General features: G+C 43.9%; 1 protein-coding gene across 1 annotated transcript; it reads right to left on the reverse strand.

The window, feature by feature from the left end:
- Nucleotides 1-257: 257 nt before the first annotated feature.
- On the reverse strand, nucleotides 258-14,818 carry tmcc3 (transmembrane and coiled-coil domain family 3). The gene is made up of 5 exons (XM_077004696.1): nucleotides 14,686-14,818; nucleotides 14,332-14,567; nucleotides 3,311-4,314; nucleotides 2,255-2,390; nucleotides 258-1,838 (listed from the first exon to the last, which is right to left on the reverse strand). Exons 2-5 carry the CDS (start codon nucleotides 14,395-14,397, stop codon nucleotides 1,536-1,538), a joined length of 1,509 nt encoding a protein of 502 aa, XP_076860811.1. The 5' UTR covers nucleotides 14,398-14,567; nucleotides 14,686-14,818; the 3' UTR covers nucleotides 258-1,535.
- Between the last annotated feature and the right edge of the window lie 1,847 nt (nucleotides 14,819-16,665).

The following is a 16,665-nucleotide window of genomic DNA, read 5'->3' on the forward strand; positions in this document are numbered from 1 at the left end:
ACCAAGTCCTTCGGTCACATCGTAATACTGGTGCAAAGTGTGTTAGATTAATGGGTGAGAACTAAACTACCTGCTACATTCTTCATGAATGTGTGTAATGCTTTCAGTTGGCACAGGAGGGCAATAGAGAGCTTCCCAAATTCACACACACATCAGGCGTGACGGGTACATTCAAGAATGCTTCATCAGCAAAGGAATGCATACATTTTGTAAACACAACGTTCAAGACTGTTAATGACAGAGAGACACAAGAAACATACTGCAAAAATCATTTACTACAGAGAACATGAAATTCTGTTTGAGACTCAATACACACCACCACAGCACAAATGAACAATTGAGAAAATGCCTTTAATAGGCCTACATCATTTCAAAGACAATGGGGCATGTTGGGAGGTTGTAATGTTCACGATACATTTAATCTATGTGTACAGAAACCACTAGAAAAAAAGATGGACAGACAACAACAGTCTAATTCAAGTGCATTAGTTATTTAGTATCCATGCGCTCCTATGTGCGATCCATACCTAGCTGGTACTGTTGTATCCTGGAGCCAGTCACTGGCTCTCCCCCAACAGAACGGTCCTTACTGCCAAGTCTGCATCCCAAAACCAGAATGGCTGAACCTCTGGTTTGGACCTTTAATGCTGGACTGCTCTCAAGCTGATATTTAGATTGGGAAAGGGAGATAGGCTGAGGTAACTTTCTTACTCATTACTCATCAGAAAGCATCTACACATTTATATGGGCAGAGACAATCGCTGTGATGGTTTAGGACTTTAGTGATCGACACCAACTCATAGACCTTGCGTGGCAGTGGGCATTACTTTGACAGTCTCCTCAAAAAAGCTTCTGAATTGAAGAAACAAAAAAATACTTATAAAAATATTTCCTAATCATCATTTAAAATAGTCCTAAAGTCCATTTAGCTTAGCATCCTTCTGGGGCTCTTATTTAAAAAGACGTCCCCATCACACACTAGAACAAATAAAACAAGACAAAGCATATTTGCTTGTTTGTGCACAGTAGAATCCGCTTCACTTGCCCAGAAGCTTCAACTCCTGATCAGCGCAGCCAATAGGGAATGGGCAGAGGGCGTGGCCATATCCGTCCTGGGCTTCATGACTCCGCCCACTCCCAAACAAACCCAGCTGAGCTCAGAAGGCACAGCCAAATTAGTTTACTCTGCCCCGCTGCCCAGAACTTAAAGTAAGAGCATTGTTAGTGATGTTCTGGAACAACAGCACAGAGAATCGGATCAGAACAGCTAATACAGTACAGTTTTTAAAAAAAGGACCCGTTTTTACGGAGATGCAGATAAATACACACGCGCACACGCACAAACACACACACACACACACACAAACACACGCACACATACATAAATGCTAGTTTGTTTAAAGCCATAGTGCTGGGAGCATTTCATCCTTCAAACGTCTGACATAGTGAAGACACCCAGACAGAACAGGATTTCCAGTTTTGATATGTCAATCATGGTCTAAACTCCGCCCCTCCCCACATAACCACGCCCCCCTCTAGCTGGCCAGGAGCATGCGCTCGGCCGCGCACTGCACCTGCTCCCAATGGCTCCAGCCGAGCGCTAGCAGGCACACGCACACGAACGTGCCCAGCACGTGCAGCCGGCTACGTAGCAGCGGCGCCGTGAACTTGGCCGCCGTGGAGACGCACACGAGGATCACCGTGGCGATGGCCAGCATGATGTTGATGCACTTGCCCAGCAGGACGCGGGCGTCGGCGCTCTCCAGCTGCACGAGCTGCTGGTGCTGCTGCTGGAGCTCCAGCTTGCTGACGCGGGTCTGGCAGACCTCCAGCGCCTCCTGCAGGCCACGAGAGGAACGGCACGGAGGAACGAGAGAGAGAAACAAAACAGTGAGGAAGAAGGGAGATAAGAGAGAGCCAGACAGACAGTAACAGATGAAGAGATAAAGTGGAAATATAGAGAAGTCAGATAAAAGGGGTGAGAGAGACAAAGAGAGAGAGAAATAGAGCGTGAGAAGGAAAAATTAAAATGACAGAGATATTAAAGTATATTGGACTTTCTCTATTGTTAAGATTGCTTAGTTCACTGCTGCCAAAAGTAACATTAAAAGTACAAGCAGGAAAAAACACTGCCTGAAATAGGATTTACAGTAAACGCCCTACAACATGAAAAGGGTTAGAATGAAGCTGTTTGTGCTTTCTACATACACATGTGTGTACACCCATGTGTGTGTGTGTGTGTGTGTGTTTGTACCTGTATGTCACGAGCTCGCTCATAAGCCTGATAGGCTACTTTCTCCTCTATGCTGGCCAGCTCCTGTTTCAGGTTGGCCGTTTCGTTCTGGTGCAGCTCGGTCAGGTCGTTCAGCTGATCCTCCAGCCGCTCACACCTGCCAAAAGAGGTGAACACACACACTGTGTGTGTGGGGGGATGTGTGTGGGTGTGCGTTCCTTTCAGGATTTGATCTGCGTTTACACGTTTAGATCCACCAGCTCCAGAAGATCAGTGGTATGTTCCTACCACACCTCTCCTGTTCTCATCCTTAATGATCACTATCGGATTCAGATCTGCTGACCGGGGAGATCACGGAAGCACACGGGACTCATAGTCGTGGTCACGGATTCAGTTTGAGATGATTTGTGCCTTATGACTTGACATGTTATCATGCTGAAAGCATTGCATCGTCATGCATCATGGCCATAAAGAGATTTACTTGATCGGTATGAACACAACAGGCTACAAGTAAAGGTTGATTCATATTAAGGGGACCCAGAATGTGCCAAGACTTGGTCCCCTCTATAAAACCAGAAGTAGCTTGAGGTGATGACATAAGGCTTTGGTCCAGGGATTAATGGAATACTCAAATCATCCCCTCTGGCACAAACAACCATGACATAGTCAAAGTCATTCTGATCACAGCTGCACTGCGGATGCATAATTCAGAACTTCAGTGGATTCAGAAATAATTCACCCCGTTTCTTCTTAAAAACTTTATTTATGTACTTTACTTCTTACACACCATTTCCTTACTTCTTACAAACTTTATTTTGTTGCGGACTTGATTGTGAATGAACATAATTACCATTTATAACCAACAATCATGAAACTGCAATCATGAATCAAAATGAAAATGTTTCAAAAATTACCAAAGTGGTACTGAATACTTTCTGATTCCACTGTGTGTGCGTATGTGTGCTTGTGTGTGCTTGTGTGTGCTTGTGTGTGTGTGTGTGTGTGTGTGTGTGTGTGTGTGTGTGTGTGTGTGTGTGTGTGTGTGTTAAGTGTGTTAAGTGGGATGTGGGCGTGTACCTGTATCGCTCATCCTGCAGCATCTGTGTGATGAAGCCGTAGTTGCGCCTCACCTGGCTCCTCAGGGCCTCGATATCCTCGGCCAGGTGAGCCTGTGCCTCCCTTACCTCCCGCGCCTCCTCCAGGGCGTCGGCCAGCTTGCTGGGGCTCTCGGCCTGCCCGCTACCAAGGGCGGTGGCGAGACCGTGGGCGGAGCCCCCGACGTGGGCGGAGCCCCCACCAAGGGCGGAGCCCCCGCCGTGCCCGTTGCTCTCCGCCGACACGGACGTGCCCGTCGAACACTCGTCATCGCTCGGGTACTTGGGCTTGGTCGTCAGCGTGGCACTGCCGCTCAGCGCACGCCCCGCCCCCTCCACCTGGAGCCCGCCTCCCGTCTCCATGGAGCTCTTCAGGTGGGCGATGTTGTCGGCGCTGCCAAACTTGTTGCGTATGAGGCTGGCTAGGCCGCGCGACTTGTTGAAGAAGAACGGCGGCGAGAGCGACACGCCCGGCCCGATCGTCTTCACCTTGTCCAGATGTGGGTGGCGCCCGCTGCCCCCCCTGACCCCGCCTTCCTTGGCGCATTCCTTCAGGCTTTCCTTGGACGTCTCCTTCCCGTCTTTGCCGTGGGCGTTCTTGCCTCCGTTGGAGGCGGGGCCAGGGGCGGAGTCGTGCTCCCTGACCTTGCGGTGGTACTGCTCGAGCTTGTGCTGCAGCTGTGTGATGGTCTGCGCCGACTTCTGGTTCTTCTTCTCAAACACCTGCTTGATGCGGCCGCCCTGCTGCTTGTCCGCGCTGCCGATCAGCTTCAGGTACTCGGCCACGTTGGCGTCCCGCAGCGCCTGCTCAATACGCAGCTGCTCCGTCACCTTCAGCATCTTCTGCTGCAGGCTGTTCAGCCCCAGACGTGCCCGGGCTGCCTCGCGCGGGCCCCCCTCACCCTCCGCCTTCAGGCACGGCTCCGAGCCACCCCGCTGAATGCCTGCGGGGGGCGCCAGACTGGTCCCGTTAGCCGTCCGATCGACCTGTGGGGGTAGGGAGTGACAAAAAGTAGGACAAGATGAAATGGAGAGAAAGAGAGAGTGAGAGAGAGAGAGAGAGAGAGAGAGAGAGAGGGGGGAAGACACACAGATTGCTTCTGCACTCTTTTGTATTGTCCAGACTGTTGCTCATAGAAAATGTTTTAATTACCTTACCATATCTGAGTAAATGAAGGAAATGGATATTCAAACTGGTTGATATCGAAAGGTGGTGATATTATGCAGTGAGATTAGATCACGTCATTGGTTTTAGTTGTGTTGCTCATAAAATTTGAGCAGAAAGAGTAGAGGAGAGAGGAAGAATCGTCTTATGTCAGTCTGTAATGAATCTATGGAAGAAATCATGGGTTCACGTGTGGCTAAAGGCGAACCCGCCAGCCACAGATCCACTGGCTCTGGATAAGAAGATTTAAAGTATCAAAAGTCAAAGTCAAAGGCAGATTTTTTTTCCAAAAGCTTTTAATTGGATGAAATGCTTAGCAAACGCAGAGATAAATAAAGAACAGATCAATAGGTCAATAGGAATGCCAATAATAATAAATCAGCAAAAGCCAAAATGACTCTGTCACTCGGGCAACATTGGGCTCCACTGATTTGTCCTGGTCTTAATGGTGTACATTGTGGCAGATAACCAGCAGGACAGTGCAGGCCCGAAAGTGCGGTTCAAGCTCAAAAGCCCGACTGTGTGTGTGGCCACTGTGGGCGGCTGTGTGCGTGTGTGTGAGGCAGACACACACTAGCTTAGGCAGATCTGAGCAACTGCCCAGGGGCGTACAGTGAGATGCAGACTGGGTGTGTCCTGCTGGTTTATATATCAGCTACGACGGCAAGAGCGCCACCCTACTGTTCATTAATCCCCAGATCTAAAAACATTCATTCAGAACTATTAGTATTCTGACTCTGCTATTACAATATATACAGCATTATCAGGATCCCAGGTATCAAGTTTGCAATGTTAAACACACACAAACACACACACATACATACAAACACACACAAAGTGGTATACATTTTTTATTAAGCCACAATACACATAAACATTTATATTATCTCACACACGTACTTTATAAGTGTTGACTGTATTCCAGCCATTCCCATGGACAACACGGTGATGTACTCCACAGATCGTTTCTCTTTCTTGGGGTTGTGTATTCTCTGTGGATGCTTACAAAGGTCTGCAAGAGACCTTCAGATCTTTACTATGAAATAAAATGTAATAGTTTCCATGGCAGCGAGCAACAAAACACCCCAGACTGACTATGCCGAATGGGGGACACAGTCTTGTTAGTGAACTAAAAGAAACCCTGTTTGTGAGTGTGTGTCATTGTGTATGTATATGCTTGTGCACATGTGTCTAAAACACATATATTACAATCTAAGACTCAGAACAGATGGACCATCTGTATGCTGTCAGGGAAAAAGCTCACTTTTAGAGAACTAGGTCACCGATCACATATGCAATAATTTGCGATTACACACCCTCCCTCTCGCTGTAACACAAACGTGTGTGTGCACATGTTAGCTCTCATCAGTCTCACGGGCGAGAGACAGAGCAAGAGGAAGCAGGCACATTTCTGAGTGTCACAGCGCAAGAGAGCGTGTGTGTGTGTGTGTGTGTGTGTGTGTGTGTGTGTGTGTGTGTGTGTGTGTGTGAAGGCGAAACAAGGGTAAAAGAGAAAAAAACACGAGAAACTTCTCAATGTCACTCCACAAGCTTTGTTGGCAAATAAACTACGTAGATGTGCTGTAGGCTCGGCGCTTTTCTTATTGCAAAAATGCACTTTGTGCTGCAACATGCACATAAAGTAGAGCTTCTGAGAATCAAAATAGGTCTGCCAAGGACAGATTCCTAATAACGTCTTAATGAGTACCGAATGGCTCACATAAATAGGTGATAATATAAAGATATAACCAAGGGGAGAGACACTAAGATCCAACTCTATCAACATAAACATGTTAATTATTCAATTTCAGGAGAAGGAAAACTAGAGAGACCACCAACCGTACTTCACACGAGCATGACAGCTCCACTACACAACCGACCGCATTCCAGCACCTGCACATTCCAAACTCTCACAGTCACTGACCGCAGGGGGAAAGGTGTGGGGATAAAAATGATCAGATATCTGATCATATCTCCATGTACAGTTGCATAACATCACAGCAGCTACATGCTGATGAGAAAGACAATGACATTCACAGAATAAGTATGATTGACAAACAGATTCCGCTTTTATGTTTGACTAGTTTGACATTTTTGTTCACCCAGAGAAACAGACTTACTACCCTATTTATTATTGTCCCGGGAAAATGCATAACTTTACACTGTCAATGTAATTCAGTTTCTTTGATCTTGAGTGTAAAAAAAGCAACAAGCATCTCCTTGGTTACGAAGAAATGAAGGAAAGTGCATTGAGTGCTTTGAGCCTTTCTGATTCAGGTCTGCAAGGATGATGACATTTCAAACTTTAAACTGAAAAGGTTTTTCAAAAGTCCTCCACATTATCAGGACGGTTCTCTTTTCTATCAACTGAATTTGCTCCACTGTCTGTGTTTCAGCTGCTTTATTCAGTTGTAAGAAGTGCCTTTGAGACAAGAAGTCCCTGAAGCTGGACGTGAGGTTGGAGGTGATGTCCCATGAGGTTGGACGTGATGATCTGTGAGGCTGGACGCGAGGTTGGAGCTAATGATCTGTGAGATTGGAGGTGAGGTTGGAAGTGATGATCCTTGAGGTTACACATGAGGTTGGAAGCGATGTGAGGTTGGAGGTGACGATCCATGACATTGGAAGGGATTCTGAAGCTGGGAGGAACATGGCCACAAACTAATGCATGACTTCAGTGGATGAGAGACTGAGATACGTGAGCTAGCATGAAGGCTTGACTGGTTCATGTACTGGAGAAGTGGCCTGCACAGACCTTTCCTTTTTCTTGTACCTTTGATCCAACTCTTGAAAGGGCTGCTAACTAGCTGATGACCAGGAGTAGGTAAAACTTGAAAACAGAGGGCAGGGGATCTCCAGGACAGGACCTAAGAACCACTGCTTTAACTTGTGCTGGAATACAAACCATTCAGAAACCCCTTAACAAGTGTGGAAGAGTGCAGGTCAAATGTCCTGCGCCATGCATAGAGCACAAAAGGCACTGCTGGGCTTTTGTGCTGATGGAGTGAAAGATTTCAATGTAAATACCACTGCACGCCAGTCATGAACTCCACACATCTTCTCAAAGCCAATGAATAACGCAATCTCAGAGTACTGTAATGGTAGTAATTTGGCCATTTACCTGGATTTCTTGTCACTAATAACAAAAGCAATCACCTCTGAACCTGCCTTAACCTGACAGGTCCATAACTTCTCACAACTTCACAACTTCTCACACAATGTCTACAAGATAATGTGAACTTTTCTCCTTCTTCAGAGACTTAAGAGTGCCAGCTTGCTTCCTGTTTACGACAGGGCTCACACCCAACACTTTTGGCACGTCCTTACTGCTGTATGTGTACCGGTGGGACAGTTAGCATGACAGTTAGCAAGACAGCATTTGCAAGTATCAGTTGTCCACCCACGTCAGGCCCAGCAATTGTGTTCCCTGATGCTAGAGGCCATAAGCAGTGTGTCTCACAAAGACCAACCAGCAACTATGTTACATTCTCTCGAAGATTCATGACCCCAATCAGAGTGGCATCAAACTGGTACACTCTACTTAAACTTTGACAGAAAAGCTCAACTTAGCTAAATCAGCTAAACTGTCATTGTTTTTCAATCTTGTGGTGAACCACAAGATTTTCCTGTCAGTCCTCTCCTAGGAATCACCAGCTCATCATAGAAATGTTTCAAGTCCAACTTGTATCAGGTAACACGGAAGGGATCCGCATTCACTCTGGGTATACTTGGAGTCCCATGAGGGTTCTGGGTCTTTTCTTTATATACTCACTCTTTGGGTGATATAACCTCTTCCCACGCCTTATCCCACCACTGCTACACTCATACCCAAATAATCCTGTCCTTACCACCTTCTGACATTTAGTGTGTTATGTCCTATGCATGTAAGTGTTGTATATGTTGTGTGCATCCCTGATTTCAGACCGTGTTCCTTCCAGATTCATTCCGCTCCAGACTCCATTCCATCTCTTCCATATGCCGAGTAACACCATAAAAGGCCCTCCCTGAAAGACACCTTGTGCTCCCCTTTGATACCCTGCCTGTGTTTGTGTGTGAGATTTGTATTTGCCTCCATTGTTACCTGGTTTGACTGTTTGCTGGATTCCTGGTTGTGTTCCTGCCTAGTTCGTTTTGTCTTGATGCTACTGAACATTTGTAAATACTTTGTGTTGTTGGTGTTCCTGGTAATAGGGAGTGGCTTCCGTTTGCTTTGGGGTTTGTGGTGTTTTTGTGTTTTATTATGGAGCTTGCGTATTACTTTTACTGTGTCTTTGTGTTTTGGTAGATTAGGTAGTGTTTTCTTTTATAGTTTTGTTTGTTATGTTGGCCTTGGTCACTCCTGAAGGCAAAACAGTTATATATATGGAAATAGTAATTATACGTATACATTCAACTGACTCTTTTGGTCGTCACTCTTACACTTCTTTCCTCATTTGCACTTTCAATGCTCCCCTGTTATAGCCTCAATGTCTAACAAGTGTCACTCCACTACTCTGAGCACTGGTTTCCAGTAGCTAGTAATGTGAGTGCAGTTCCTCACTGTCTTCAAAAGGCAAATGGAGACTCAACTCCAGAAGTACTTTACTTCAGCCATTTACTAAAAATATTTTGAATTTGCATTTTACCTAACTTGTTTATTAATTGCTCTTGAATTGTATTGTATTCAGTAGCATTGAATTGCATTGTACGGTACCACTCATTCTATATTCCAGCACTAACACTTAGCATTGTCTTAGCACTTAGCATAGCAGTGTCTTGATTTTGGACTCTTACCTATTTGTCCTGGCTAAAGATACTTTGAGAAAACAACTTGTAAGTCAGTCTGGATAAAAGTATCTTCTAAATGCCAAAAATATAAATATAGATGTAAATTAACCTGAGAGGAACCGAGTCAAATTACAGTACATTTCTCTCTAAACTCAGAGAAGCAATAAGAATATTATACTACATACATAGTTTTATTTTTCTTTTGACTGATGGTTACTGATCACTTACATTTCTGAAATACTGTTAGTCATGAGAGAGATTATCTCCTAGGCCAACAAATATCACCAACTGCAGTGGGTGTGAAATGATCACAAGAACACAAGGCTTAACCTCTGGTGAGTTCACATGCACATGCACACACACACACACACACACACACACACACACACACACACACACACACACACACACACACACACACACACACACACACACACACACACACACACATTTATATGCACACAAAAGCACATACATGTTTCCATTCATCCAGAAGGGGTACCAATCCTAACATCCAGACAACCAATGGATTCATGAAACACTGATCAATGATTTCATGTCCTGCAGTTATACCTGGCTTCATGGCAGCATGGTGGTAAATACCTCCAAGGCATTCTCTTCAAACACACACACACACACACACACACACACACACACACACACACACACACACACACACACACACACACACACAAACACACAAAAAAACCTCCCACCAGCACCATCCGCTAACTTACATGTGAATACACATAACAAGACACACAAACACGTTTACAGCTGCAGTCCTAAAAAAGACCCAGGCATAATTACTTTCTAACTGGACAATGCAACGGAGACACAGGTGTAGGTAATAGTCTCTACTGATATGTAAAACACTACACACAGGTTAGACTAATCCTCTGATATGTGATCCAGGATTAGGACCATGTGAGAGGATATGTAAATAAGCATCGAACAAAATCTGAAACAGTCCCACCCCACCCCCCAACTTGAGGCTCCCTCCAGCCCTTTCTCACGTTTAATCCCTTCTTTCCAGAACACAGATTAGCAGATTAGATTAGTCTCTACTCCATAACCCAGCTGGGCAGAAGAGGCGGAGATGAAGCATACACCAGCTGGGTTGACAGGACAGTTGTGGTGGTGCGTATGTGTGTGTGTGTGTGTGTGTGTGTGTGTGTGTGTGTGTGTGTGTGTGTGTGTGTGTGTGTGTGTGTGTGTGTGCGTGCGTGTGTGTTGCATGTGGGTGCGCAAACATGCTCAGACCGTAATAGTTTCAGAGACGCACCATTAGAGATAATGTGTTGAAAACAACAGGAACAGTCAGCACACATACACAAAACGGATTTCCATTAAATACATCACACACTGACGTCACATTCACAACTGACACATTTCTGAAGGTCTCTAGGTCAGTATACAAGAGTAAAACTGGAGACATATCAGTGAGTGTGTAAAAAAGAACAGTGATATTTCATATTCTAATATAGCCACTTTAAAGGATGGACTATTAATTACTGGATTCAATAATGCCTGTAAAAGCACCTTCCCCAAACAAAAAACACTTCTGTGATTTACTGGTATAGGTGAACTGAAGAACACCCCAACCAATGGAAAAAATGACACGCTATACTCACTGTGGTCCTATAAATGTATCCGCGTGCATGAACACAAAACTATATGGCTTCAATATTTCCATTGATTCTGTGATTGTGTAGAATGTGACTAAACTATTGGTATAAAGAATTAATAATTAATTAATAATAATTAATATTTAGTGATGAATGAACTAGACGAGGAAAGTGTATCACAGGAGTAGCTTCAGTCAGACATCACTTCACCCCTCTCTGATCAGCAATTAAATTGTTAGCATCGTCCACATCACTGTGTATATACATATGTATGCGCATTGCGCATATATATGTGGTTACATATGTGGTTTTGTGTGTGTGTGTGCGCACATGTGTATATTCTGTAATTTCTCTGCCATGCCTGTTGTAAGTACTGAACATTTCTGCATTGCACTAGGACTTATAAGTGTTTGAACCTTGACTGTGATTTCCCTCCTTGGTACAGTTTGCAGTGATTTATTACATATTGATTTTGACTTTTCTTGGTGATATTGGATTCTGGTTTCTGGCTTCTGGATTTGGCCATTGGTAAACACTTTCTTCATATTTGGCCATTGGTAAACACTTTCTTCATATTTTGATATCCTGTTTCAATAATTACAATCTGAAATAGGACTGGGTGGAACTTCTGAACAGCCAATTTAGCCTGAAGCCACACAAGTTTAGTCATTGTGTCATTTTGGCCGTGTTCTCAAAAAAAAAGTTCTGGAGGTGCTGCAGTTAAGCTTACAAATACATACACACATGCATGCACACACAAACACACACGTGCATACTCACACACAGGTTTTATTTGTGTTGGATAGCGATCGGATAGCCATCAGCAGAACAGACAATGGGACAGACCTGTACACACAGTACTGCAGCTTGCCTTCTGTTTTCCGTAGGTTACTAAGTCACTAAATTTATGCATTTAAAAAATACAGCAGTGAACTGGGTGGGGTGTGTACTTGTCCGAGTGTGTGTATGTACCAGGAGGACATTAAGCAAATCTGTCCTCATGCAAATCTTATGGTAATACTGAACATTGTGTTACCCTTCTGTTCTCTCTCTCTCTTTCTCTCTCTCTCTCTCTCTCTCTCTCTCACACACACACACACACACGCACACACTTACACTTCATCTAACAAACCCAGTTCTAATGAACAGATATCAAAGGGTCACTGGATTGTCACTGTAGCTACTATTGTTGTGTTGAAATGTGAAACCTTTACAGGAACGTGCAGTTTCAAGTGCATTTTTTCCCCAGTGCATTTCACTGCAAATATGTGCCGTTGCCATTCGTGATGTTGTATTGACACAACTGGACCGTTAACCACAGCTATAATGAACTCATAAATAAAAGCTATAGCACTGTGCTAGGAGGACCAGAAATAGGGGCGGGGACAAGGAGAACAGAGGAGCTGACAAAGGCGCCCCTCCCCCAAGACGCCCACAAATCTGCCTTCCCAGAGGACCCAGGGACACTGCCAGTACCAGTGCAACTTCTGGTCTCATGCATGAGATCCCAAACACACAGACACATAAAATATAGATGAGCCGTAAGTTATAGAAGACCACAGGGTCACCACGAGGACATAAACACAAATAATTTAGTGATAGAGATAGGGAGGGAGAGAGACAAACAACTTCAATTGGCTCTCGGGGCTCTGTGTGGATTTTGTGGCCGAGTGACACATAGAATTTGTTTGTTAATGTTTTACTACACAACCTGGTCAGAATTCTGCTGTCCAATTCACCACCAACCATGGACTTGCTTGCAGGTACACAGTTGTGTAAAAACTGAACTGAAGCATGTCACACTGGCTTAAAACACTTACTATTAACTAACTAAATTCATGTTGGTCAATTCCTGCCATCTTTTCTCTCCTGCCTGTGGAGTTTATGCCATTTTCCTTGAACGCCTTTCCCCTGGTATTAGAAAGATGTAAACGCAGGCTATCTTTTAATTTTATGCTATTAGATATGCAAACTACCCTAATCCAGTTAACCTATGTTTGGATTTGTTTGTTTCTATGGCCTTTGAAGTAATTTGACTATGTGTACAAGTGTAGATGAGGGATAATATAGGCTAAAGCTCCGATTGCAGGCCAACGGGCAGCCAGCAGCAGTCCGTTCTGAAGAGCTCAAGGGCTGGGAGAATTCCATCGGTTGCCCTGGCAACAACGTGAGAACGCAGAATAATACACAACACTGGTAGCTACCAGTGTCCTTACAAGAACAACAACATGTTATGTACACATGATCATAAGTAAGAAACCGATAGGAGACAAGATAAAACAAGGCACCTGTAGACAGGGGAGCACAAAATATCATCTGTTCATCATGAGCGCAATACTGGCGCTACAGTGGGTGGCAATATGGAGATGATTCCTAACCAGATAACTTCATCATGTCCAACAGGGACTATAGGCTACTACAGAAAACCTCAGTATAATGTGGCTGACAAGTTTGTTCTGGGAAAAGCCTTTTTCAGCAGACATTCCTGGATCTGGTCCTGATGTTCGTCTTCATTCAAACCGGAGAGAATGACTGCGTGCCATTACCGGGGGCGCACAAAGGACACTGGGAGAATCAACCTAAATGGAGCACTTGTTCTTGTAACAACAGGCCAACTCGCTTGAGCGCCGTTCGACCGCATGCCACAGCGCAGTACACTCTAGAGTGTGTGTGTGTGTGTGTGTGTGTGTGTGTGTTTGTGTTTATGTGTGTGTGTGTGGGGTGTGTGTGTGTGTGTGTGTGTGTGTGTGTGTGTGTGTGTGTGTGTGTGTGTGTGTTTGTGTGTGTGTTCGTGTGTGTGTGCATGTGTTTGTGTTTATGTGTGTGTGTGTGTGCCTTACTGCTGGAGCGGAATAGCGAACAAGCCTACACTTAGATTTTGCTTTGCCATGAGAAACAAACACTTTTATCAAACTACAACTACGTTTAACCTGTCAAACTTGTAGGTTGCGAGTTAGATTTTACTGAACAAACGCTTTTGATTGATATGTAGTTGGGATTGGGATTTAGATGGATTTTGATGCCATTTTTACAATTTTAATTAACACTCTCTCTCTTACACACACACACACACACACACACACACACGCGCACACGCACACACTCACACTGAAAGAATCTTACGATAGTGTATTCCGGATGTGTGCTATGTCGTGTTTGTAAACGCCTGCGTGAGCTACTTGTCACCTAAGCTGGACTGGTGTTAAAGTGGGCTGAGGCGGTCATGTGAGGCTCGCTGTCTCACAAGTCGACGTTATAAAAACAACACAAGATATTACAGTGCACTTTCCACCAGTACTACAGTATTACAACGTAATTGTAGATAGGCTAGTGAAAATGAAATATTCAAAGCGTTTGGGGCAAATTTGCGAGTATTAAAATTACGGCAAACTGAAATTTTGAAAAAAAAATTGGTCAATTGAACAAGATTAAGGAGGTGTTTACCATTTCGTTGGAGTTTCTGGTAACTTCAGGTGAACTTTTCTCCGCCGCCGTGTCGGCGCTAGGCATAGTTCCTCCCGTGCCGATAAAACCGGGGTCCGCCTCGTCCTCTGCTCCGCGTTTTCGTTACATTGTCTCGGGAATGACGGGCAGCACGCTCGGTAGCCGTGTGATAATCCGCTCGGGTTGAACCGGGACTCAACATATGCTCTCCGCGGACTCACCCGCCCCTTGTTCCGCTGTAACGGAGGACCGAACGAAGGCGGGGCGACAAACATACAATTCGTTAACTTACCTGTCAGTACAGTTGAAATAACCGGTTTTACACACAATACCAAACACAAATAGTGTTCAAACCTTCAAATTAAATGACCCCGTATTGCTGAAATAAGCGTCCACCGTTGGTCTCAAAAAGACGCTGTAACCTATAGAGGAAAATCTTTATGGATCATTACGACGTTTGATTTCCTGTTCAGATCACAAGAAGGTCAATCTGATCACGAGAACGTGTCATTTTCTCACCATCACAAATAGTGGATTGTGTTTGTTTTGTTTCAATACAGATTACAGAACTGAAGGAGTTTATATGAAACCCAAGATCAACCCAAGATACAACACTACATCTGTAAATGACAATGTCTCAATTCATTTGTTGATCCATATATAGGCTCCTGTTGCAGTATATTGGACAGATTAAAAACTGTCTGAAACGCCATTGCTAGTCATAGAGTGCTATATGGTGGAAGTTCAAATGTTTAACTTCAAATGTTGCATTGCTGTGATAATTAATTTAATTTTAGTTAAGTTGCTGTATTCTCTAGTATTCTCCAAATATGTGATTCAGTTCAGAATGTGCAGCCCCAGCACCGAATGGTATTCTCACTGCATAAATCCTTTGTAATCTCATCTGAATACAACACTGTAGGGGGAAATGTAATGAAAGGACAACAGATCAAGCCATCACTTGAACTAGCTTAAAAACACAGTAACACACACACACGTGTGTTAAAAGAGCCCTCAAACTGAAACAGCATCACCAGAGAGCAACCGGACATTGGGCAATGCGTAATGATATTTAAGCCATATGATATAAATGCACACACACACCAGTTAAGCCGGTTTGCATAAAACGACAGGTTGTGTGTCTGTGTTTGTGTGTGTGCTGGATTAATCAGATGTTTGACAGCAGGTCAAATTCCATTATCCAGTCCACTCCCACGGATCACCCAGACGATTCACCCCATTCATAGCTTTTTCACTGGCAGAGTCCAATCACGTGGGTGAGGAAATGTGTATTTATTAGATTAAATCTGTGACATATGAACACAGATGAAAATGGAACTGTATGAATAATGTACATAAGTGTCTGCCAATGGAAACAACTGGCCTCTTGTTGAAACAACCTTCTACCAAAGGCACTGGGATACTCACAAAACTCTACTCTACCATTGTACCAAAGCTATACTACATATTTCTACAAAACTATACTAGTCTACCAAAGTTATTGGAGTAGCCTATGTATTTTCAGTGTAAACATGATGTTACATATGGGAGGTCCATATTTGCCTGGATAACTGTGTTTGATGTATTTCTCCACATGTCCAGTGTCATGCTGATCACTCTTGGTCAGTGGGTCAGTATTTAACATTAACAGCTTAAATAGCTGAATTAATTAAATTGTTGGTTGCACTGCAATATCTTGTTGCATACATGACATGTTATGAATGGCCCTGTTGGCTACAGTTCTTTGAAAGTCTGTCACATTGTGGAAATTTCCACCATTATAATGTTGAACAATGCAGTTATATTAAGGCATAATTGATTTGCACATAGGCATAGTAGACATACGGAGATCTTTTTTATTTTAAGGGGGCATGTTAGAGGTTTGCCATATCACAATTAAAATTTATGTAAAATTATTTTTACATTTCTTATAACTTCAATATCTGTATGTCTCCCCCTCCCTCTTTCTCTCTCTCTCTTTCTCTCTCTCTCTCTCTCTCTCTCTCTCAAACACACACACGTTTGTGGAGGACCTAAAAGCAGTTTGTTTCCCTGTTTCCTGAAAAAACTTCCTGTCTCTTTAGCTTAGTCACATGGTTTAAGGAACTCAGCTAAACCTCACTAAAAATAATTCCTGACTACTCTCACCATGCCAAACCCCCCAAACAAGTTAGCAGTGGTTTAGTGTGCTGTAACATGTTATTTTGCCAGTTAGTGCAAAAACTAATTTAGGAGAATTACTGTAGGCTCTTTACTGCCATTAGAGGACATTTCCAGTGCCATTTAGATTAAATCAAGCTTTTAACAGCCCTTAGAAAAACTTGTCATGCATAA

Source organism: Brachyhypopomus gauderio, chromosome 5 (genome assembly GCF_052324685.1).
Source record: "Brachyhypopomus gauderio isolate BG-103 chromosome 5, BGAUD_0.2, whole genome shotgun sequence".
Taxonomy (NCBI): Eukaryota; Metazoa; Chordata; class Actinopteri; order Gymnotiformes; family Hypopomidae; genus Brachyhypopomus; species Brachyhypopomus gauderio.